Raw genomic sequence first — 26,721 nt, 5'->3', positions numbered from 1 at the left:
GGCGCCTAAAAATTTTGGCGCGAAGGATTCCTACTAATATGGTGGGAGGAATTAACTCGTTTCCAATGATAAAACGTGTAGATATTTGAGTTAACAATATGTAATAAAAGTAGAAAAAATAGCATAAAGAAAAATTATATCGTTATGAATTCTACTGAAAATAACAAGAAAACAGAGCTATCTCCTACAAAACAGGTAATTACGTTGTAAATATAAATGTTATGTCATGTTAGCAGACTTCCTGCGTGATGACTAGATGAATGATTTTTCAATTTACATTTGCAAATCAGCGTACACCTCGTCAACTGCCAGGTCAAAAAAATGTAGGTATTTACTTTGCTCAATCTAAGAGAACAATTGCTATGGCATCAGTCTGTACTGATTCAGCTTCGAGTGATGAAGATGAAGAATCTGACGAATCACAAATTGCACAAGATAGATCTTTAAGAAAAAGGAAAAGGATTAGTAGTGATCCTATGACTCGAAAGATCAGAAAGATTAGAAAAAATTTTGATGGCAATATTACTTTTGTTGATGAGGAAAATAAAGAATTCCTAGAAGCAGAAAAGTTTCCTGAAAAATTGCCTTCTGAGAAGGTACTACAAAATAGTTTATCATCAAATATAGAATTAACAATAAAAAATAAGTCAGCAACAGATAATAGTAGTAAAGATAAAGAAAGTAACTCTGAAACTCAAGGAACCGATACTCTTGAAGGATTAGATGATCTTTTTGACGAAGAATGGACTTATAAGAAGGATACGCTTGAGGAATTGAATGGGTTTTTTGAAGAAGAGTTTTCTTATAAAGAAACTGTTGTAGATTTTACTATTCCAAAGAGATGTATTATTATTGATATCATTTGGGAAAAAACTGATATCACTTTGACTGTCAAAGAAGAATATAATGAAGCATCAACTATTGTCAAGTGTTTTGGGATATGGTAAGTAAATAATTATTTAAATCTTTGTAAGTATTGGAATGTTTAAATTTTGTTTTTTCAGGCGATACACAAAAATTGAACCTGGAGAATTTATTGTCGTAATGGCTAAAAAGGAAACACCAGATTCAACGTACTGGATAGTTGACAATAACTTTGGATATATCATTAATCAGCCTGACATACTTATCTCTGGTACATCAGTAGTCAATTCATTGTTTTGCAGTAGACAGAGTCTTTTACAAGAGAAATTCAGACAGATTGAGAATTTGCCATACAACAATATTAACAATAGTTATATGCTTGTTGGAAGCTTATCTCATGAACTTTTGCAAACAGTATGTATATTTGTCAGAAAAGATTAGTTGGAAGTATACACTTGAAATTTTAATTAAGCTATTAAAGCCCAAACAAAAACTAAACTAGATATCATCAAATTAACTTGACTATTCACAGGCAAATTGAAAGAACATTTATGTTCTTTTTTTGTTACTAAGCATTGTTTATCAAAAGTAATTCAAACAAATTGTTGAAAACTTTGCTTTTAAAAAATAAATGCAACAATTTATTCAATATTTAAGCCAGGTATGGACAGAAACGTCTTTAGCGTCTTTGTTGTCACATTTTATTTTGTTTATGCAAAATTTTTTAAATTTGGTTTTTTTAAGTAATTACACTAATTAACTATACAATTGTATAAAATAAAATGTTTTTTATTACGTATTGTAATAAAAAGTTTGTTAATTTTTTTAAATGGCTTTTTATAAGCAATTAGAATCTACAAAAGAAAAAACTCGGGTAATTTTTTTCAATTAATTTATCTGTGCCCAAATCAATAGGTTAATCATCCGTTTTATTTTAAGGTCTTAGAGAGAGGTATTACAGAAATTAAAGGAATCACAGAAATTCTAGATAATCTTCTCAAGTCAAAACATGCCATTATGATGATGTACAGTGGTGGAGTTTCCATGCCTGATTGCAAAAATCTCATGCGTCCTGCTGTTGTTCAAATTTACAAATTCATACAACGTTACATCAAAGGTAAACCTTTAATCAAAAGTTAAACCTTTTTAATACTTAATTAATTATAATATTAAATAATAATAGAACCAATATTATATGTAGGTGTTGTACCGGATTTAAAGGATGACAATTACGCTGGTAAAATTGAAAAAATCTGTGATATTGAAGAAAATGTTTGGATTCCAGAACTGGGAATAAAGGGAAAAATTGATTTGACTGTTGAAGTTATTAATCAAATAAAAACTAAATCATGTCCTACAATAGAACGTAGGGTACTACCTCTTGAGTTGAAAACCGGTAAAGCTTCGTTTTCAAGTGAACATCACGGTCAATTAATCCTCTACATAATGATGATGAAAAATACTGGTCGTAACACAGATTCTGGACTTTTATTGTATCTAAGGTAATCAAACATTGATTGAAAATTGCAACAAATTGCAAAGTTAAAAGTCATTTGTACATAGACATCTAACAACTATTATTTATATTTTCTAAAGGGAAAACATCATGAAAGAAATAAAAGGCAGTATCCATGCCCAAAGAGACTTGATTGCACTTAGAAACTCTGTAGCTTATTATTCAACGCGCCAACCAGTCGTAGTTAAAATTAAAGAGGAAGAGACTGTTATGCCAATGGAATTTCCAAAACCCATCAATCGTCGTTCATGTTCTACGTGCCCATACAATACTTTATGCTGCACATATCTTTCTGATGAAGATAAAAAAGAATTGCATGAAGGCCATCATCTTAAAGAGCTTTATAATAATATCACAGGGCATTTGAAACCTGAACATAGAGAATATGTGATGAAATGGGTTTCACTTTTACAACTAGAAGAGACTGCAGAGCGCCAAGACCAAGTTTCTTGGAGAGATATCTGGACTTTGAAACCTTCAAAGAGGTATATAGGTGATTCTTAGCTATTTTAACGGCCCTGAAGACAGTTTTTCAAGCTTTGCACAACTATTGCACAAATAGAGGTCATTTTCCCTAATTTTCATACCAAAATATTAATTACTTTTTTCTTAAACTATTGCGAATAACTGAAAAAGTGGTTTTTTTTTTTAATTTCTTGCTTCTACGTATTCCCCAGGGTTTTTTTTTATATACAAAATAGTTAATAAATTCAATTACCCGATTAAAGAAACCCTTGGCACTGATTACAAGAAGAAACCCCGCCGTGCGGCAGCGAAGGCGCCTAGCGCTTAGATGGACGGCGCTGAGTAGGCATAGTCATTATAGAAAACTTGTTATCCCCTTTTTGGGCATTTCTTCGATCTGTATAGCCAAAACTCGAGCAGGCCATCACTTTAATAACTTACAGGTATTTTAAATTGATTTTTGTTTTGTACAAATTATTCTCTAATTTCTATTTAATTTTATGAAAATATACGATTTTTACATTGAGAATATGACAATTAAATAGGTCATTGACTATACCGTTTAGACCAAGTATTTTCATATTATTTTACGAAATTGCCTCTACTCTACACAGTTAACTTTGAATTTAAAAAACCGTGAGGAACACGTATAGAAGCAAGAATTTAAGAAAACTACATTTTGAGTTATTTTCAATTGTTTATTAAGAAAAAAGTTAATAAATTCCAAAAATAAAAAATTATTGTTTAATCTTGCAATTATTTTCAAAGTTTAAAAAAGTTGATCGCTATATTTTTATTTATAATATTTGAAATATAGCCTTTTGATAAATTTTTATCGTTATTTGCCGAAAATTGATAATTTTATATATAATGAATATTTTGATATGAAAATTTGGGAAAATGATTATTTTTATGTGTGCAAAACATGTGCAAAATTTGAAAAAATCGATCACTCAGTGTCTCCAGGCTCATTGAAATAGCTAAGAATTTCATATATTTGACTAGATTAATTTTGGTTATAGAAAATTATATATTTTACTAATTTTAGAGAGAAAAGAGGTTCCTGTATTAGTCACTTAAATTTAGTAGCAGTTCTGGAAAAATCTAATCGATTTTATCATGAATTTCAAAGATCAAAAGAATCCGATTTGAAGGTACCTAAAGAAATCAATGCAGTAGATTTTGCTGAAGATGAATATGTAATTGTTAGTACAAGCAACAGGATCAATATCATTGCAGGATATATTGACATTATTACTTCAACCTCTGTTTTTGTACACTGTGATAAGTATGCATATTTATTAAATATCAATGGAATTTCGAAAACAATTATAGAGTGAGCTAATCAATAATTATATTTTTAGGAATATAAAAAAAGTTTATAATGACACTATTTTTCATATTGATAAAAGTTCATACTCTAACTTTCTGATGCATAATATGTCACAACTTGGCGGTCTTTTAGACAATTACGAGATCTGTAGTAACTTACGTAAAATTGTTATTGAAAAGTATAATCACCACTATTTAAACAGTAATATATTTTATATAATAGAGATTTGTATTTAAAATGATGAAATTATAGGCAACCAGCTACATTCACATCAGAATTACCACCTTCAACTGGAAAAATTGCTGGCGAAATTATTGGCAAATTGAACAAAGACCAAAGAAAGTCTGTGTTGAAGACACTAACAACAGACAATTACATATTAATAAAAGGCTTTCCTGGAACCGGAAAAACTCAAACTCTTGTTGCCATGATTGAATTATTTGTAAAACTAGATAAATCAGTATTGGTTACTGCTCACACAAATATAGCTTTAGACAATATCTTGCTGAAATTGCTGGATCGAAAAGTTGACTTCATAAGACTTGGATCAAGTATAAGAGCACATCCTGCATTAGTTAAAATGGTAGATGATGTTCTGACAGCAGATTGTCAATCACCTGAAGCTTTGCACACTCTTTATAGCAGCAAAGTTCGTATAAAGAAAATTCGTCTTATTAAACTAAATTACACACATAAAAAATAAATAATTTTATTAGTTTACTTTTATTATCTTCAGAAAGTTGTCGGTGTGACTTGTTATGGAGCGACACATCCACATCTTGCAAAACGGAAATTTGACTTTTGTATAGTTGATGAAAGTACACAAGTTCTTCAGCCTACTATTTTGAGACCTCTTTATTGTGCAGATAAGTTTGTACTTGTAGGAGATCCAGAACAATTACCTCCCATTGCAAAAAGCAACATTGCAAGGTAATTTTATGATTTACGCTTTTAATTTTTTAGTTTACAAATCTTCTAATTATGCAAATATTTAAAATTTTCAGAAAACTGGGCATAAATGAATCATTGTTTTTGAGATTGGATTGCGAAAACAATACCATTGCTTTAACTTTGCAGTACAGAATGAACAGTTGCATTATGAATGTAGCAAATAAATTGACTTACCATGATCAATTGCAAGTTGGTAATGAAGAAATTGAAAAAGCAATTCTTCCCATATCTAATGTGACAGTGAGTAGTTATGAACATTTTTCATTTCAAGTAGTTATGAAATAACAAATTACTATTTCATTTACTTTTTACCAGAATTTGGAAAATTGTGAAAAATGGATTAGAAAATCACTTTCATTGAGACTGAAAAATTCGGTAATATTACTGAACACCTCCCCTACATATCATCGATCTCTTGACCCATCTTTACAGATAATAAAAGGAAATTCCAATTATTGGGAAGCAGCTGTTATTGTTAAATTGATTAAAGTTATTAAAAGTGTATGTCCTATTGTACATTGATAAAATATGTTGCGAAATACTACTAGTAAATAATTTATTAAAACTATTTTAATGTACGTTTACAGTTAGGAATTGAAGCCAGAGACATTGGTGTGATTGCACCTTACAGAGCTCAAGTACGCTTATTACGCTCAATACTTTCTAGCGATATTGAAATAAATACAGTCGATCAGTATCAAGGTCGCGATAAGAGTATCATCATTTATAGTTGCACCAAAAGTATTCCAAAAGATACTAATGTACAGGTATAAATAATTTTTTTCCTAATTTGGATAATAATTAAAATCATACTAATTTGAGAGAATAAAAACATGGATTATATTTCAGGAGTTTGATATTTTGGAAGATCAACAGCGTCTTACTGTGGCTGTGACTCGCGCTAAACATAAATTAATTATTGTAGGTGATCTTTGCACGTTAGAACGATTCAAACCATTTAGCAAGTTAATAGCAGTATTAAAGAGTGAAAATCAAATTTATGACTTGAAAGAGGGTGAAGACGATTTTTATTTTGATGACTTGATTCAATTATTACTTTGAAATTTTAATGATTATTGTATTATTAGATTTTTTATATGATAATTTTGTGATACCAAATGAAAGTAATTAATGTGCTTATTTTCAATTCTGCAACAAAAAATTTGTTTGACTAGTATTTATTTGTAATTTTTTTTAATAGAAAAATGTTCAAAACAAATGTGTTGTTTGTTTTCTGCAAAACTTTATTGTAACGACTTTTTAAAAGTACAATATTGTTATATATTTTCATACTTAGATCAAATTTACTTTATGCTTCTCAACATTAGAAAAGTCTCAGCAATCAATTCACACAAAAGAAAAGCTTAAGCTGGGTTATCAAGCTTTAATGCAAAAAAATGCAAAATTTTTCATCTTCCAACTCAAGATTTAAGCCACCAGTCGTATATCATTCAAAAAATCATTGAGGGCTACTTGCTTGAGACATTGGAGAGTTTAAATAATAAACATAAAACACATAAATAACTCAATAAAGTATTAAAAATGCACTTCTGCATGAAAAAAGTGCATTTTTTGCTACAATAACTAGCATCATATCCCAGCTTATAATACACAGTGTTATTACAACATACGTTAATTCCTAAAAGTTTGCCTTCTTCGTATAAATAGTACAATTTGCGTATATTCCTCATCTTCAGCAAAAAGTCAAATTATACTGTACAGAGTTCTCTCAGCCTGGCTCCACTTCTGAAGAACTTTATCGCTTAGGGTTTTGGAGATAGGTGGCAGGCATCTTGGTATTAACATGGCTAAGTACGGTTAATCCATCGAGGACATGTCTCGCCTTTTTTCAGCATACTTCTTTGTATATTCTTCTGCATTTTTCAGAAACTTCCTTTTATCTCTCTGAAATTCCTCTGCCAAGTCAGCCCTCAATGGATGTTCTGGTTCAGGATCATTTACCAAAGCGATCAAAGATTGTATGACTGAAAAATTTTATTTAATTAATTTAATTGATAACTTTAATGTATCGAAGCATAAAATACTGAACGAAATCCAGTAGAATTAAAAAAAAATTTAGATTTATTAAAAATTTATGACTACAAAACCAAATCATTATCTCAACTTTATCAAAGTACTTTGATATTCTTTGTACATATTATAAAAACACAAAAAAAACTTGTTCTTAACAATATTTTATTGAATAATTCAAGCTAAAAGAAAAACGGATGGAATAATTGCACATTTCACAATACATCGAAATTGGACTTAATAGCATTATTTCTATTGCTGTCTGCAATCCTAGGATAAGACAATTATAAAATTTTCAAGTTTAATATTTATTAGAAGAATGGTGAATAATATCAACGAATACTTTAAATTTATGATACACATGCATTACTTTGTTCAATAAAAAATATCTATAATCGTAATACTCAATGATTGCAATTATCTCTTTAAAGTTAATCTTTTCTACCAAAGTGCTGATTGAGGTTATTAAAAAAAAAGTTAATTAATATCAACTAACCTTGGTCTGTTTTTGTCGCTGGTTTCCAGTTTTCTGCACTGATAATTGGCAAACAGACCTGGCCCTTTTCATCAATATTGGGATGATAGATCTTTGTCTTGAAATTTATCCTTGGTGGCTTGAAAGGGTACTCAGCAGGGAAATTGATTTCAATTCGGAAAGCACCTTTGTTGTAAGGTGGATTGTCCTAGAAAAAACGAGCGCGACCCAAAGATTAGAAGTGAATCAGAACCAATATAAAATTTGATGAATCATTGAGGCCCGGATTAAGTTGCTATTTTTTCTAAACGGAAAGGACAACTTACCGGCAATATGAGACCCTGCCAAGTGAGAATATTCGTTTCGTCCACCTGTATGTTTGTGAAATTCTTCATGGCCGAGGCCCTGAGATCTCCCAATTCCTGAAGTACGTGACAACAAACGAATGTAGCCGAAAAAAATAGAGAGGAAAAATCTGGCTTATTAATACAGAGTACCTACCTTCTGCAACCTCCTCGTAGCTGCCATTTTGAGGGACGATGTTTCGTCGACGAGAGTGGATTATGTATATATATATGTATCGGAACTTGCGAGCTGAGTGCGGAAAAACGTAAAAACGACTTCACGTACCTCGAAGACGAGTTCGTACTCTGGTTAACTCGTACACGATGAACTGTGACACACTACACGGCTGCTGCTCTTCCCTGTACATACATACATACATACATTACATACCACACTACATACATGAGCATACATTGGCCTCCTGGTGGCTGTTCACTTACTCTTGCTCATTGGTATCGACGTCATGGGTTAGACAGCTCACGTAGACCGTAGTTTCCACTGCCTGTCCCCGCGAAAACGACGGCCGCCGGTTACGACCTGCCGTAGTCGATTTTTACTATTTACATAATTTACATAATATTTTATTGTGATTTTGCTGTGGAAATTATGTCACTTGAAACATTTATTCGTTTTAAAGTAAGTGAGAAATAAGAATATGAATTTTCATTGTCAGTGTATTTCTCATGTTACGTTTACAAATTGACAAACATAAACAAGTGAAGTTTGGATTTAAGCGTTGAAGAATCATTCTCAACTAAACGTGAGTACTAGACATTGATTCATTGCTGTGATAACTTTACCTCATTTTAGTTATTTAAATATTCATTATTTACAGTGAATGAAATTTATAAAAACATTATAAGTGAATCTGAATACCCTCAGATCTCGACCATTTCAAACTTATATTATTTATTCTGTTTTGCATAAACAATTGAACATGTTTTTTTTTATTTTTGAACAGGAATGAGTAATATAACCCCTTAGAATAATCATCGTTCTAAGTTACTCGGTAATAAAACTATATATGTTTACTGATCTAATACAAGATTCTGATACATTAGCATTGTTCCGACGGTACGTGGAATGCTCTTACGCGATTTTGAGAGAAAGCAGTATGGAACTCAAATACGAGGATCTTACTGCTATTGGTTATTATTGTTTCTTATTGGGTGACTTCACAGTTTTTTGAGATTTATTTGTACTTCGGTGCTATAGTGACTCTAATCTAGTTCATGATCACTATAATCTGATAATTTTTATTTGCAAAGATTTGACGATACCTGACGACCAAGTCTGATGTAATTAAAATTTTAATGAAATATTTTATCATTAAGGTATTACTAAAGAAATAATTGGTTAAAAAATAAGATACTTTCATGTAAAATATATAAGCATAAAAAATTATTATTTTATAATCATTTGTAGAGCTTTCACGATTTCAATATTCTTATCTTCATTATCGACAGAATTGAAGTTTAATTATCATTTTCTTTGTTAACGCCAATGATATATTTTTTAATTTGACTTATTGCACGAAATAATTGTAGCGTTAATTATTAAATACAATTGAAAAAATAAAATTTTATCTTTTATTAACTTCACTTTTAAAATTAATTTCGATCCATTTTCTATGAATCACCACGTATACGTTCCAATCTATATTATTTTTTATAATATTATAATGCGGTAAAACTAAATATGATTGTGTTCTAACAAACTTTTGATGGTCTACTTTAACATTTTTAAAATTAATGGCTTATTACTTCCAAACACTTTATTTCACTAATCGTATATTATCCCGCTATTATACCTAAGTACAACGATTTAATTGTTTTATATAAATGCTAATCCAATATAATTAAAAAATTAGAATTGTTAATATTTTTGTAGTTTATATAGTTTGATAATCTTTGTAAATAGTTTTTATAATTTATTATTCATTCGAACGTCGTGATCCCAGTATGAATAATTAGTAAAGCAATGCTATAGTTTAAAATATATAACAGGGAAGGTTTCTTACTTCAAGTTTATAAAAATACTAATATTTTTATTGGACGAAATTTATCGCAAGTACTACAGTGTCCGAGTATCATATCGTGTTTTCTTTGTATGGTAAGAATTTTTATATTACAATTATTCCAATTATTATCATATATTAGTTTCATGTGTAGATTTTTATTATTATTTTAGTCACTTCACAGTCGTGATTTTTTAATCTTTTCTGACAATTACGTAAAATCTCGGCTGACAATGTTTTGACCTTCACCTTCCGTCAAAAATCCTCACAAAAAAAGTTCTTCGGTGGCGCTGTTTGCCGTTGGGATTCAAACTAGTGTCTAGAGTCCCTAATTTTGAACCTCCTGTTTCGCTGTTTCAGCCAGATGTAAATGCGTTTATCAGGAACTGGCGCCATCTAATGGTTTATCTGAAACTAAAGTAAGTATATAATAACTATGCTTTCCATTATACCGATTCCTCCATACGATCTTATACAGTGATTCCAAAGTTTTTTAAGGTAAGAGGGACACTGTTTATTATAATGTAGTCTAAATATTTTTTATCAATAGCCAAAACTATTAATTATATTTATCATATCATATTAAATTTATAGTTCACTGGGAGGTTAGTTTTTTCTGAAGGCTTCGCTAGTCATCATTGCAAATATTATTCGGCCATTTTGTGATCATTTTGATGCGGTATCAAAGAAATTTCAACTCTAAGATAAAAAGAATCGCTACTTATATCAGGTAAATATCGTTCACTTATATTATTATTAAAATAGTTTTTTTAAAGAACAAGTAATGTAAATTGAAAATCATCAAATTTTTACAATATCCTATTTCTTTTGTTAAAGATTTGAAATGATCGATCCCAGGTATTAAGAAAATATAGCCTTTACTATAGTTTTAACAAATATTAAAAATGCGATTTGAAATAGACCTTATCAAAATGGCCCAAAAAAATTTTTTAATTATTTGCAGTCATAAAAGAACACGTATACATACCTATTAAGGGCCAAAGAAAGCTTAATAAAGAATCGGTTAGGGCTATTCAAGATGGCGACCAATGCGTGTCTTAAAGGATTCCAGCTATATTTAATATTTTCGTCGGTAGACTGGAGAATATGTTCTATTGTTTATAATAACAGACGCGTGATAAATAAGATGTGATACTGATATATTTCTGTTGGAAGTTATTTGATCGTGCGAGTTGAATATACGTTTTAATGTCACGATAATCATATTTTCACGTTGAAATTACTATAAAAAGTTTATTACTCATGTAATCTCCTAACAATTTAGCCATTTAATCAAATCTGATTCGACTATTATGATCGTTATGATATGCTATCGAAATATATGAAGAATCTTGGATATAGATTCTAGATGCTTCCAAATTCCCAACAAGGCCCCCCTATCGATTGACTCTGATACCGTCACGTACACGACAATAATAATGTTATGCACAATAATTCTTCGTATTACTGGCATTGCTGAGTTAAATTCATACATTATTAATTTATTATTCATTATTTACCGGATTTTGCTATAAAAATATCAAAAAAAGTTTCTGTATCAAGAATACAAGGTTATCGACCTTAACGCATCATCGGTCTCGAATGCGTTTTTCCCCGTCAGAACTCTACACAGCACTTTTAGCCATCTTGCTTCAGTATTGCGGACAGATATCCGCCATGTTGATTTATTCACATGTTCTTTTATTAGCCACGGTTCTTCCGTGTAATAAATGTTTTATTAAAAATTTATAAACAATCTAATAAACATGATTTTTTCATTGAATTTTATTTGCCACATAAACATTCTAGTAATATGCCCGTAGTTCTGGTTTACAGTAGCAAGATTGATGTTTGTCACTAATAATAGTTATAGATGTGGTTAAAAAACCGAATTTTTTATATAAATCATTGGATTAAGTTGCGATCATCATTAACATTTAATTGGTGTCATCGAATAATTAACTAAAATTTAAAGTAACTAAAGTGGTTCTGTTTTTTTCAATATTCACCTTGAGTTGATAACATTATTCGATATTTATAGGTTATCGTTCATATTCTTCTTGAGTCCATTTCATTGTAAACTTTACAAAATCTTTTTAAATTTTTAAGTTAAGGTTAAGACCTCATAAATTTAATTAATTTGGCAATTTTACTAATGAGTAATGAACAACATTAAAACTTAATTGTTTATTGACCTATAAGGTATTGTAATATCCCGTCATATTGAAAGTAGGTAACATTTTTATAAAAAATTCTCCATTAATTCGTATCCAAGTGACACAATTGCGGCAATATTTTCATTTACATTAACCTAACCTTATTAAAATTTGCAAATCATTTGTTAACTATTTGTAGTTGTAAGATTTTAGTTTATTGGTCTATAAATTAGTTTTCAATATTTGATGTAAGAACCAAGATGCATGAGAAGAAAGAAAGGTATTATTAAGCTTCATTTAGAGCCTGAACAGAAAGGTTAGTATTTTGGAGCGTTGGATCTGCCAACAAAGCGCCCTCTTTGTGCGTCCATCCATGAGCCAATGTGTGTATGTGTGATGTAAAGTGAGTGGACTGTGGAGCGTGGATGCGCAGCATGAGTGCCTATACGGGCGTTCGCGTTACGAGTTTAGTCGGGCGCAGAAGCTCTCACGGTTTTCACTTGCTGCTAGTCTGCTACAAGTTAGCAGTCAGCTTAGGCTGCTAGTGTGAGGAAGGATAGTTTTCTCTGCTGCAATCGCAACGAAGCTTTTAAAATTAAACTTCTAGACCGTTATTAAACACTTGTAAATTTTATTTCTGACAAAAAAAATTAAGGTATTATTTATTGAAAAAAATATTATTTAGAATTTTTAAGAGTGCAGTAAGGTTGTTGTGTTATAAAACCCGCGCGTCCGCACATACACACACACAAAGAAAAAAAAAATCGTGTTTCCCCCCGAGTGTGAGGTCTGTTAAGAGAGCGCGCACTGCTCGCTGGTCGGGGCTTTCCTTTCGTTCCCCTGCAGCTCTCCGCCATTTTAAGCTACGTAGTAGGTACGTGAAATAAGTGTCTAGAAACTGGTGCTTAGAACAACGAACTGAGAGTTGCTTGTCTTTTGCATTTTCCAAGTTTATCACCAGGATCCGCGCGGACCGTTACTCCGTTTTGCTCCACTCGCGCATACCAAATTTTTAATCTGCTCCGTTCCTGATTCCATTTTAAATTTTCTACCTTAGACAACTGTTCTATTTTCATAATTGAGAAAAATTCTAAAGTAAAAAATAATGTTACTAATTTTAATTGTGCTTGAAAGGCAACAATCACCTTGTCTGGTGGGAATCGATCACAGTTGTTGATTATCATAGAGCTGCTTAGCTGAAGGGAAAAGCCTTGTAATGATTTGAAATATAGAATTCAATTGGAAATTATTTTTACCTATTTAATGATGATCTTATTCTATTGAAAATTTTGTTTCTTTTGTTTATTTTAGTCCACAATGGAGTACAATTGTGTACAAAACTCAAGTGTTAATGCATAAAGTAAGGAGAGGAGGTGTCAAAAATATAAAGATGTGGCAATTACTGAAAAAATGAGGTATTCAGCTTTCCAAGAGGATGGCTATGGGGTTGGCTTGGGGCAGGAAACACTCCCCAATGAAGTGGACGAAAGCATGATGGCTGCCACTGGGGACTTAGAACCAGGTGGTGGCAGTGCCACAGAGGAAGGTTCCATGATATCCAACCTTCCTTTGCTATTTGCCAATGGATATCCCACATCTTTAGAAAAGATCACATTGGTATGTGCAATATTATTTAGTAAAGATGAGCTTGAACTGGCTCTGGAAGCCGTCAAGTGCTCATTGAAAAACAGAAGGTATTATGAAAACTTTGATTTGCATCACAGTCGGAGTTGGAACGATTTGTTACATTCATGGTTCAGTGTTCTTTGGGACATGACACAGCAGAGGTGATTAGCGAACCTCAGTGGTGGCCCAAAGAAATTAAATTTTCCATTCCAATAGTGAGACCCAAGAAAGTCAATGAAGTAAGTAGCTTATTATCTTTCTTCTACAAATAATAGTTGTGCATGATTATGGGAAATATATTCTGAATACTCAATAACCCACACCTTATAAATTTTCCTATACATAAGCATTGCTTTTGTAATCAAGAAACTTTTGCATGGTAAAGTTTGTGTGACTATTTTATTAAATATTTTTCTCTTTATATTACAATCTTACAATCTTTTGTATAATTTTGTTGTGGTTATTACATACCATTGTTCAAATTTCAAAACCTTAGTCTAAAATAATTAATATTATAAATTAATATTTATTAAAATAAGATCATTGCATCACATTTATTGTCTTCCTGAAAAACAATCAATAATTTTTAAGAAATTTGCAATTTTTTACATTGAAAAATTTCTAACTTTCTTAAATGTGAACTTTATTAAACTTGGGAATTTTTTCAATTTTAATAAAAATATTTCAAGTTTCTATAGGAATTATATTATATTAAAATCTTTATAATAATGTCAATCGTACTATTACCGTGAATTCTGATTATTTATATTTGTAGTTACTCCAAAATTATAATAAATATTTTTTTTATTTTCAAATTCTAAGTAGACAAATTACAATCATCAAAAATCAAAAATTCAATAATATTGATTAATATTCTGTATTATTAATAAATATTCTATAATATTAATTAATGTCGTAATTGGTCAAACATCATTCAACGTATAAATAAGTTTACTCGTATATAATGTAACCAATTACGTGTTTGTTTGTGAACATATATTAAAATTAAGTGATCTTGTTACATATTCAATAATAAGCACAATTTACAGTAAAAGTTAAAATTACATAATGTTCAGGATTGGCATAATTTTAGCCTGACCTGGCAAGAAAATATATATATCCCGCAACACCAAAAACGCCTTAAGTCCGCCATTTTGTTCTTTTGCGCAATCATCTCTCGTTGTAACTGCGCAGATATCGAAATGGCGAATCCGAGACATCTTTATCATCATGTATTTTCGCCCACTAAACTTTCACTAGCTCGGTTAGCGGACGACAGGGGTAAAGCGTATTAGCTTAAAATAATTTTAAACATTACGTACATCACATTTTAATAAATGCAAAGATATCATCTACAAATTAAGAAAATAAAAATTAAACACCAATATAGCTAGAGGATTGAAGACTTTATTTTTATTAGCCATTATTTACCAAATTCTAGAATCTCAACTTTTTTAGAATTGGTCCTAACATGACGTCACAAGTAGATCAGAATCTTATAAATCTGATGTATTTTCCAACTGTATTTTTGAATTATAGATCATTATGAAACTTTCAGTCAAAGCAATGTATTTAGTCTTATTTTTGGAATTTTCTTTCTCTTCCTAGTCTTTTGTATTGTCTGTTTGATTTACTCATGTGTAAATGGCAAACTTACTTTGTTCATTACTAACAAATAAATGAATAAATTATTAAGAAATGTAATCTACAATCTTAGTCAAATCAGTTATCAAAATCTGAAGTAAATCAAACCAGTATTTCTGGAGATACGCGTGGAAAATCCAGAAGGAATTCGATCGATGTCGAGAATAAAGGGATTCGCTTCACTTTAGCTATAAATATCGAATATATCGAAATTCGAAGTTAATTGCATTAAAAAAGTATTTATTTAAAAAAATTTGTTTTGTTTGTTTTTTGTTATGAAAACAAACCAAATAACAAGAACAAATTTCTCTGTCTAAAAGTTTCATGATGGTCCAGAATTTCAAACTATCTTGAAAAACACATTAGCTTCTTGTGCTCGAGATGAATTCTGATCTATTTATAACGTCACCGTTATCACGTGACCGCCAATCTTAGTATGTTATATAATTGTTGACAATATTTAGTAATAAGTGATCAAAGTTCACTTTCGATTGTAATAACTTTTTTGTACGACTATGAACAAATAAATTCTTGGAGTCAGATTTGGGTACCAGTCATGTGAATATTTTCCGAAAGGAAATATAAAAATTTCCTTTCGGAAAATTATTGTTTTTGATGGTTCAGATTTCAGCTTCAATTATAAATTCAAATATGATACAGTTACAAATTCTCCTTCCACGCGCTTCGAAAATTAGGGGGAGGAGCTAGTTTGAACTTCTCTCATTAATATAATGAGCCAACGTTAATGCGTCTAAAAACCTAGCGTACCTCTGTACGTTCGAAATTCACCTGTGTATCGTAGTTCTGTAAAATTAACTATATAGACATTGCAAAAGAATAACATACAAATCAGCGTTGAACAGATAATAACTATGAAGTTATTAATAAAACAGTTTTCAAAAATGTATTTTTTATATTTCATAACTATACAAGATATTTTAAAAAATAATTTTTGACAAGATTAATAATTCCTTAAATGAGTTATAAATTTCGTAAGACAAGATTTATTTATTTTTGTTTTTTTTTTAATTAATTATACTGATTGATTCTATGGAAAAAAAATCAAGGTTATTTTTCTAATAGAATTGATCGTTTCTATTAATTTTTATAGATTATAAAATTAAAGAAAAGTTTATATTAATTTTATCTCAACAAAAACGTTAGAGAAAAAAATACTATAGAGGTTTTTATATTGAATTTTCTAGTAAAATCGATTTGTGCAATAAGTGTTTTCAGTAAATACAATTGTTGTCAATTTGATTCAATATTTTTTATAAACAATTGACTTTTATTGTATATAACAATTTATTTTTTATAAACAAAGTCAAAAGAAAAAAATTGTATGATTCTTTTAAATATTTTTTCTGAACTAATTTGATACTATTCAGCCTAGTTTTTGCCTAAGCGTTTATGGGTCAGAACATTTCTTACAGTGCAATGGTATTGTTATTCATTATATTATCAATAGCCTTCTCAAGCGTTATTCTTTGACATCTATGAATATTTCTTATCTTAAGAAAATTATGAGTCTTCAATATAAAATTTTCGTATACTTTAAAATAGCTATATTATATGTCTAAAAGTGTGAGATTTATATTTCAGCAGTAAATGAAATTTATTAATAATTAATATGGATGGAAAATTTCCTTCAATTCATAAAATTAAATATAATATTATATAAATAAAAATTATATAATTAGAAATTAAATTTAAAAAAAATTAATAAAATTATTCTTATAAATATAATTATTTCATTTTCAGCAATAAAAATTAATGCAACTCTACCTCTTATATATTCTGTATTAAAAATGGAAATATACCGTTAATAAATCATTTATAGAAAACAAGAGGTTATTTTTTCAAATTACGCTGAAATAATTATTACGATTCAATAATTTGATTACCATCTGTGAAATTAATAGTTACGTCTTAAAATGTGTTTGGAAGAGAGAAAAAGTTAATAGAATAAAATAAATTAAATTACATTTTTGTTTTTTACATTGTAAAGTGAGAGCTGCGCGGGAACTGGAAATTAATTACCAGAATATTAAATTTAAAGGATATTCACGGATGTATTCAACGAGGCAACAAGAGAACATGATGTTGAAATGTATTACTGATATTTATATAACATCGAAAGCGTAGAAAGTTACTGCCATTGAGTAAATTTATTATTGTATAAATAATTAATAGTTAAAATATATATGAAAATACAAAATAGACAATTAATGAAATTAGTATTTAACTTTTGTGACTCATTGATTATTACTGATTTAAGATAGGAAATATACGTCAGTACACAGGAAAACCAGACAAATTTTGTAATTTTTCAGATTATATTCTCCCCAACCTTGTTTTACTCATTTTTAATATGAGAAACTTATTGTTATTGTTATTTTAATACTATCATTAGCGTAATTCAACAATCTGCACTCATTTGTTTTGGTTTCCTACAGTCATGAGAAGTATATAACTAACTTCCCCATCATTTTTAGAAGTGTATGGGAAAGAATTTTTACATACATCATGACAACTTACTTTGGAAGATGGAGTCCAAACCATTAAGAGTCATAGAAACAAGCTCTTACTTACTAAACTATCATGATTCTCTTATTATGTTTATTACTAATAAATATACTAACGTATTGTTATATAATTAAAACAGTGCGATTTACAGTTCCAATAGAATAAGTTATCCAAATCTACAGTAAATAGATAAAATATTTTTTTAGGAGAAACGAGCGTAAAGGCAAGTGAAATCCCATAAAAATTGAGAATTATCGCATTTCAGAATGCCTGAGTTCGTTTAAATCGGAATTGGAAGATAATTGAATCAGTTTCAGAGTTTGCCAAATTAAACCGATTTAATTATATGGAATCTAGGTAATTAAATTAAACATTATTTTTACTGTCACTCATAGTGACAGTCGAACAGTCAACAGCATGAAAATTATAAGCGTTCAGCGTTGCGAATATGAAGCTCGTATTATAATAAAATCATCAAATTATAATTTTTGATGTATTGTTACTCCGAAACAAGATGATGATTTACGTATTTTTTAAATTTATTTCGATTCTTCAGTGTTATTTAATTTTGTTGAGCTTTCAGAAAAGACCGCGTTGCTTTTCAATAGATGGCAATTTATTTTTAAATTTTTCCCTTCTTCTAAGAGGTTGATGCAATGATTCCCGCAAGATACAATGTTAAATATTAATTTTTTAGTGATGGTAATTTCGGAGCTGACAGTCAGCCGATCTCCAACCTGGTACACATGTTAATCAATATAAAAATAATTTTTATTCAAGATTAAGAACATTCTCATTCTTTTTTGTTTATTATAGTATTATTTTAATTATTATATTACTACTTTAAATAGACCATAAATTGAATGATTTACATAATCGGTAAAACCAAAAACGATGGTTAATAAATGAGAGGAAGTGGTGGTTCTACTAACGCCTTGTATAATCAATAGTAATATCCTATTTATTTTAGTATATTTTTTAGTATCTTTTTATAATAAGAATTGCTCTTATATCAAGAAAATATCGTCTTATAATAAGCTCGGCAATAACGTAAAATACCCTTAAAGCAAGAAAACTTCTCTAATTACAAAAAGACCTGTAGCGTAGTGTTCTGGTAAATTTACTAAATGAATAATCACTATGCGCGTTGCGTGTGCTGAAAATTGTCAAATTATACAAAGTATATAGATAACTTCAAATTCTCGTGCCAAATCATTACGTCGTATAAGCAAGCCCATCACATGCCATAATCTCTATCTTTAACTAATAACCATAATAAACAGAGGCTTCATAAATCATCATTCTCCTTTTTAATAAGGAACAAATTTTAATTGAATGTTCCTGACTGTTGATGTACTATCTGAATCAAAATAATCAAGTTATAACAATTACTACACTGAAGCCTTCTTATTGGTAAAATGGACATCCGCATCTATTTTACAGTTTCTAAAGCATTTAACTTTTATGCTAGTAAAAGGCAATGAATTTGCTGCAGAGTATGAATTATGTGAAGTTATTGATCATATTATCTTAAAGTGAAATGGTTGGGTACCTCTAATTACTAATAAAAGAAGGTTTTATCGACTAAGTACTTGATTCACAATTTTTGTGTTGTAAGTCTCTGACTTGCACTCTCTACAGCAGGTCGGATAATTGAAAAGAGAGAATAGTAAGAAACGCACATAAAACTACCGAATTTTATTTATCATTTATTACATTATTACATTACTAACATTTATTACACTGTTGTATAAAATAATTAGACAAATAATTACTGTAAATAAAATTTCTATTTTTCCTGTTTTTTATCATTTCTATAATAGCTTCATAGTGAATTAGGTACACATATAAACACTCATCTTTACAGGGTCAAGTCTGTTAATCGAAATATTATTGTATATGTTTAGTGGAATCACTTGTTTGAAATATTAAATTATTGCTAACGAGTATGAGAGAGGAAATTGATGATTTCAATATTATAGTGCACTAACATTATTATTTTCCGGGATGTGTATTATTAATAAAAAAATTGTATTAGTTTTGAGTTTCATTCACAGTAACGTTTTATCTTTCACTCAATAGCCTTGTATTATATTTTTCGTGTTGTATAGAAAGGATCCTAAAAAATCAATGAGCTCAGCCGCTTGCAAAGCAGTGGCTCTCATGAACTTTTATCTAGATTTTATATATTTATCGTGATAGCGCTATTTATTTTCATGTTTATCAATGTTGATTAAAAAACTTAGTATTGTAGGATCGGGGTTGGGATTGATGGATACGATGAGGCAAAAATAATTAAATTAAATCAAGGAAGTTCTATAATGATATAACAAAAAAAAAAAGGAATTCGTTATTCTTGAAAAGTATGCATGTGCATTGTACAGAGGCTGTCTAAACACTGACGCTAACTGTCTTTGTCGCTAATAGTCTCATTCTCGGCTTATCTCTCACTCCAACGCTTTTTCCTTTTTATATGACTTCTCAAAGGTCAACCCCAAATATGCTAACCAAATGTTGACAGAAAGCATACATGCTTTGTTCTTTCTTTAAATAGAAAATCTGTAAACACTCGATTCATAGGCTCTGCCTATTTTCCCCACTATTTTGGTAACAAGTAACAGAAATAGCGTGAACCTAAGGTCTTAACCTAGAAACCTAAAACCTGAGTCATAACTTTTTCTTAGTTTGGTTATTGACTCTTCCCGCGGAGTTTTATTTATATACGGACGTAGTGTTTTGACAACACGAACGAAACAGCTTGTTTTAGCTCAGTAATTGTATTTATGATTGTGAGTCAACGCCCAAGTTCTGGTGTAGTCAGAAGCTGAACAAAATGGCCGGCGATAAGTAGTCGTCGCTATATAGCACACGAATACAACGATTTTACTTGGCTTGCGCTCGCGTTGCATCGTGAATCCCCCTCTCGGAGAAACTTCATTACTTGAAGTAAACGTTGCTGCGCCCGCGCGCGCGTGTGTGTCTGCGTGTTTAGATGTGCGTTCTATATATAGCTTGGCTTAGTCCTCTGTTAGCGGACAAGGAATTTGGATTTTTTGCTCACTTTTGTAAGTAGTTTAGGTGTGCGTTAAGATTTTTCGCAAAAATTTTAGTCTAATTTAGTGATGATTTCTAGACACCCATTTGCAGCAGTAAAGTCATGGCCCGTTTGTTTTTTCAGCTACGATATCCTGGTCTATTAACGATGTTTATTACTTTCCATGAATGGAAATCTACCAAATATTTCACACAATTTTTATATTTTCATGTGAAAGCTGACTTTAAATAAATATTGGCGTTCACGATGTTTTATTGCATTTCAGGATACTTTGGTTCAATTTTTTTATTTACTAGTTCAGTACTAGCAGCCGAGCAGTTCAATTTTATCTACGTATAAGCATACTTTTACTGAACAATCAATCGTGTACAAACTGGGGTCCCTCTTTTCCACAATTTCTATTATTACGAGTATTAAAAATGTAGCGTGCTTTGAAAGTTTCATTAGTACTATTGCATGTTTCTTTTTTTTGTTTCTGCATGAAAATTTTTATTTTCGACGCTGCACTTAGATCTTTCATTTGCTGAAAAATGCTGACTCAACTTATTTTTACATCTGGAACAAATAACTATTATTAAGAATAAAACTTTTTCTCGCGAGTTACAAAGTCTTAACAAATGAGATAAAGAAATATTTTGATCACTTTTCAGACATACATGAGTAATTTGAAGAAACTAGTTTTCCGATGCTACACGTACCACAGAAGCGAGTACCTTCTTCGCTTTTGTGCGTACTTAGCACAGTATCCACGTGATAAACTAGAATATGTAAATAACTGGGACTCAACCACAAGCCTATATTTAAAAACCACTGGAAAACTGCTTGTTACTTTCCGCAATGAAAATATGGTAGGTTGGAATTTTGATTATTATTTGTTCTTTTATATTTATGAAGTGTTAATAAGTTATTTTATATTTATTTATCATTTAAACTTATGAAAAACGTCATCAAAATACTCACGCCATTCAGACTGATTAAATCCCTGGACAATTTATGTTAATTTATTTACTGATTCATCGAAAATTTTATATGCATTATTCTGCAATTATTCGTAATGATATCCCGCGACTTTTATGTCTAGCGAACTAATAATATTCTACTTCGATAACAAATCCTAAATACACTAAGTTCATTGAATTTGAAGTACCTAAGCTCGCGACGTTTAACAAGTCTTATATTCACAATTGGCTTTATAATAGAATAAAAAAAGTCGGAGTGAAATTAATTAATTTGATCTAAAATTTGTTGAAATAGGATAATTTGAGTTTTTTACTTTTAGTAAAACGATTAGATTAAAATTGGCTTTAACCACAACTGCGGTTGGAATTTAACTTTCATTTGTAGTTTTTTCGGAAATAATAAAACAAAACAACCATAAAATATTTGAAGCGAATAATGTTATAGTAAATCGACAAAGTCCAAAATCTAACTAAGCAAATGAAAACAAATAAAATAATAACTATCTAAAAATTAAATTCAATAGCGAGAAGAAAAATGTATATGTTTAGATGAAGACAAAGAACAATATTGTCGTTTTGTAGAATTATGATAAAAAAATCGAACAGCCAAGGAGAATGCTCTTAGCATTGGCTAAGTCGAAGAAGAATCAACCAAACAGCACAAAATGTTTACGAAGACGTTCAGCGAAGCAGGCACCATCACCAGCGATGGTCGAGCCAGCCATGGAGGACATCTATCTCTGCGACAATTGCGACGACGAATTCGTCGGTCTCGACAAAATGAAGGTGAACACTGAGCGCGAAATTATTGTTAACCAGACTATTGTAATAACTCTAGCTTTTGTAATGATATATGTCAAACGTATACAATGAGAAATTTGAATAAACGGAATCCCAAGAAGAAGGTATAACGTTGCAAATTTAAAGAAAAATGTGAAATTTGCTCCCGAACCAGGAACACGAAAAGCTGTGCTACCGTGTGGAGCCGCGACCGCCGACGCCGGAATACGAGGAGGTTCCGGAAGTTAAGCAGGACCAGTTCATGGAATACTTCAAACTCAAATCGACAACAACCCCAGCAACAAATCATAACCGAGATACCAGCAACAAAACTCTACCATACGATCCAATCTCGCAAACGCGAACATCCTCGCGAATACGTGGCTCGATCAATCTGACACGTTGTCCAACCATACCCTTCTCATCGCCAGCTGGACTTGCACTTGGTAAAAAGTCTAAGATGATGACTGAAACTATACAACAAGAGAGGCTCGACAGGATAGAGAGACATTTGACTGCACCACCACTCTCGTTGGCTATAAAACCCAAGTGGCTTGCTAAGACCTACGAATTCGACAGATGGTCTGTTACCTATAAACCCAAACAGCAGCCTGCCGACAAAACTAATAATAACACCAATAACGCTGGCAAGATTGCAGACGAGTATGTGCATCAGTACAATTTCCACAACTACAAACGCAAGCCGAGTAAGTTATTTATTGACAGCTGCTTTTCTGATCTGCTTGCTGCATTACTTTTTCTGTGACTTCTCATACCAGTAGTTAACTTTTAATCCATCTACCCACTTTCAAACATCTTACAAAATCATGTCAATAGTGAATAGTTAAGACATATTTTTGTATATACGTGATTTTTTAGAAAACGTAGTTGGATAAAGTAAAACATTATTTATAGCTCAATTGATGAGACTGTGAATTTTTCAATGAGACTAATAGACGATATTCAATTTACTTGCAGTGATCGACATCCGTTCGCAACTGTTGTATGTAGCCTGTAAACCGCTTTATGTAAAGATGATCGAGCAAACTGAAGAGGAACTCGAGGAGTTAAAGTTCAACCCGTCCAGATACAGGACCCCAACGCCAGAAGTACCACGTATACGAGAAAGATCGCCGTCAATTGAACAAGACTACGACCCTTTGCCAGGTGACGAGAGCAATCCGATCATCATTGACCTCGACGACGATGACGACGACTTTAATTACTCTCATCCGGCACGTCAACCTATGCCAATGGAACTTGATCGTCCAGCAATACCTATCTTACCATCAATAAATCAACAATTATCACATTGCAAAAGTCGCTCGGTAGCAAAGGTAGCACCAACGAGGCGAGCAGCAGAAAGACGACCGAAATCTATGCCTGCTTCTGCTGCTGCTGCCCCTGCTTCCAAGTCAATAGTTGTTGTGGATTTGATTTCCGACGAAGAAGATGAGAACTGCGATCCTTTGCAGAGTGGTGGCTCCTCCGCTCCGGTACCCGTCACCGAAGTGATACGCGTTGATCCTAATCTTATGTGCGGCTCAATTGTCACCTCGAGCAAGCTTTTGCCAACAGGAAAACCTTGGGGCAAATGGTACACCAGTGTGAACTTCGATGGTAGATGTGGATTCTTACGCAAAAGTACCCCTTGAAGACATGTTGCATTGGTTAAATTACCCGTGGCCACGCATGCGCATTAGACGTGATTTCAGATCGATTCGCTAGAGGAACGTATTTTCGGATTTTAATTCCAGATTTTTTATTTTTATTTGCCATCCATGAGCTCCAATTATTCGTTCTTCTGTCTAAAGATTAAAAATCACGCGTGTTCTTTGCTATTCATAAGAAAAATTCTTGATTTACTTTTGACTGGCAGGAATATTTCATTCTAAAAATAAAAATTTTGTTTTTATATTAACCAGCGGGCAACGATAATTTTATCTATGTTGCGTTAGGCAGTGGTAATTTTTCTTCAAACTAGAATCAAGGTGATAATCTAATTACTATGCAAAAATAAATGGAATTAGTTATATTTTGCTGACGTCAGGTGTTTTAAAAAACTACACGTGAAATAAGGCTAGTTGAAAACGAAGAAAAATTGTTTGTTTGCAACTACAGTGTTGCTAGACATGAAACGTATTAAAATTTCTGTATAACTGCAATAATACAAAAAGTATAGAAATTGTACATGAAAATGTGAGAGGTTGCATTTTGAAAGTGAACAACTATGTTTTGTGATGCCATTTAACTCCCTGGGGGTCGTTTAAATCAGGTTGTACGCGAATTTTGCTGCGAATTTGTTGATTTTCATTCAAACTTATGATATTTCAAGATTTGATAAATCCATTGACTCTGTGTAAATGCTTAGTTCAAATGTCATTAAATGACTAATTTTAATTAATACTATAAGAAAAATATTTCATTCTCAAGATCTTCGCTGACTTTGTAATGTTTTCTATTTAGTATTCATATCATTCATTATGTTATTTTTGAGTTTTCATTCACAAATAAATTCTATACTAAGAGTCAAAGGAATATAGTCACTTTTCCAAACAGACAAGTATAAACAACAAACCATGTTTTCACATATTTTAGAACGTTTATTTAAAAGAAAACGTATTTTGTTGAGTATACATTTGTGTTTGAAATGTGAGTGACGTATTTACTGAACATGAAGTTAAAATTGAGTAAAATTATTCAAGCTTATAATGAAGAATAAAAATGTTGAATGAATTTCGTTCATTTTTCATGTTTATTACTTGGATGAAAATTCAAAAAATTGGAAACAAAAAACAAACTTTCTTAATTCTATTATTAATTAGTTATAAAGTTCATTTTATTGATGCAGTTGAACTATAATCATCTTAAAATAATTTTACAACTTTTTCTTTAATGAACATGTATGCCATTGAAATAAAATCATTCTCAAACTCGTCATTGTAATGAAAATAAAATATTATATCTAAGTTATCATCAAGTTCACTAATCCCATAATAAAATTATTTGACAATTAAAAATCATTATAAAGTTTTCGATACTAAATAAATGCTTAACTGACATAATTCATATTGTTCACAATGCATATAGTCATTCTTTAATTGCTATGTTCACTTAACTATCGACTTTTTTGTATAAACTTCTTGATATTATGACTTTTAGATTAATAAAATTATTTTCCTTAATTAAGCTGGTCCTATTTATATCGTAAAAATCATCAAATTCGCAACAAATTAGCTCTCTACATGGTAGAGAGCTAAAGTTTGTATTAATTACTAAATTCACAACGATATAACTCGTAACCCGATCTAATCGTTTAGGTAAAATAATAACACACGATCTCCAAAGTTAAATTTATATAGAATTAAAAAAGGCAGTTAGATGATGAAGAACGTGTCTTTATGAGATAAATGAGCAGTTAGCCTGTGTACCCATTTGTCTTAATTTCACTTGTAATCCCCAAGCAGCCACTAAGTAAAGCTGAGTGTGACTTTATCCTTTTTTTCATTGTTCGTAATGAACTTTGCATAAAAAGTATAGAATAACTTTAAAACAATGAGACCGCAAAGTATCAAGCAGGTTCGTTAGTTTCGTTGTAAAAACTTTGAAGTGAGTTAATTGATTTGTATATAACGCGCTACACTGAGATAGAGAGTGCAGTAGTCGAATTTTTATAGAATCGAAGATAGTTATTAATTTGTTAAGCGAATGTCAGATGTGACAACAACAAAATTTGTCTACTCGTGAGAGCGTAATTTGTTTTTAAAAATCGATCGTGAGACAAAGATAAATGAAAATCGGTATGATGTGTAGATGAAGGAAACAATGTATTTGAGTTGTAACTTGCCTATTGTGTGTTAAATATGTGGAATGTATGTAAAAGTGCTACATTATACGTATAATTAGTTGTGCCGTCAAACGGGGATTACGAGACGTACTAGATTTTTCACTCTATATTTTTATATAAAAAATTTTACT

The 26,721-nt window shown here is 30.8% G+C and overlaps 3 protein-coding genes across 6 annotated transcripts; 2 read left to right on the top strand and 1 right to left on the bottom strand.

The window, feature by feature from the left end:
- The first annotated feature begins 39 nt into the window (after positions 1-39).
- Positions 40-6,713, top strand: LOC131664608 (DNA replication ATP-dependent helicase/nuclease DNA2-like). Its single transcript, XM_058935848.1, has 14 exons — positions 40-195; positions 291-943; positions 1,005-1,278; positions 1,804-1,981; positions 2,066-2,366; positions 2,461-2,865; positions 3,894-4,133; positions 4,210-4,356; positions 4,431-4,827; positions 4,915-5,108; positions 5,183-5,369; positions 5,445-5,630; positions 5,717-5,896; positions 5,979-6,713. The coding sequence occupies exons 1-14, from the start codon at positions 145-147 to the stop codon at positions 6,189-6,191; spliced, it is 3,606 nt and encodes a 1,201-aa protein (XP_058791831.1). The 5' UTR covers positions 40-144; the 3' UTR covers positions 6,192-6,713.
- LOC131664625 (ubiquitin-conjugating enzyme E2 L5) lies at positions 6,369-8,375 on the bottom strand. The gene is made up of 4 exons (XM_058935878.1): positions 8,137-8,375; positions 7,962-8,057; positions 7,657-7,843; positions 6,369-7,114 (listed from the first exon to the last, which is right to left on the bottom strand). Exons 1-4 carry the CDS (start codon positions 8,161-8,163, stop codon positions 6,948-6,950), a joined length of 477 nt encoding a protein of 158 aa, XP_058791861.1. The 5' UTR covers positions 8,164-8,375; the 3' UTR covers positions 6,369-6,947.
- Positions 8,376-10,428: 2,053 nt separating this feature from the next.
- On the top strand, positions 10,429-25,654 carry LOC131664610 (uncharacterized). 4 transcript variants are annotated; one of them, XM_058935851.1, is made up of 8 exons: positions 10,429-10,495; positions 10,592-10,727; positions 13,465-13,770; positions 13,878-14,018; positions 21,655-21,852; positions 22,546-22,749; positions 22,919-23,450; positions 23,722-25,654. In XM_058935851.1, the coding sequence occupies exons 3-8, from the start codon at positions 13,564-13,566 to the stop codon at positions 24,396-24,398; spliced, it is 1,959 nt and encodes a 652-aa protein (XP_058791834.1). In that variant the 5' UTR covers positions 10,429-10,495; positions 10,592-10,727; positions 13,465-13,563; the 3' UTR covers positions 24,399-25,654. The 4 variants fall into 4 exon arrangements, with proteins under 4 accessions (XP_058791834.1, XP_058791835.1, XP_058791837.1 ...); XM_058935852.1 differs by lacking the exons at positions 10,429-10,495; positions 10,592-10,727 and adding an exon at positions 12,601-12,808; XM_058935854.1 differs by lacking the exons at positions 10,429-10,495; positions 10,592-10,727 and adding an exon at positions 12,895-13,027.
- The last annotated feature ends 1,067 nt before the right edge of the window (positions 25,655-26,721 follow it).

Source organism: Phymastichus coffea, unplaced genomic scaffold (assembly GCF_024137745.1).
Source record: "Phymastichus coffea isolate CEN01 unplaced genomic scaffold, Cenicafe_Pcof_1.1 PCOF00044, whole genome shotgun sequence".
Lineage (NCBI taxonomy): Eukaryota > Metazoa > Arthropoda > Insecta > Hymenoptera > Eulophidae > Phymastichus > Phymastichus coffea.
This window is presented reverse-complemented; position numbering and strand designations above follow the sequence as displayed.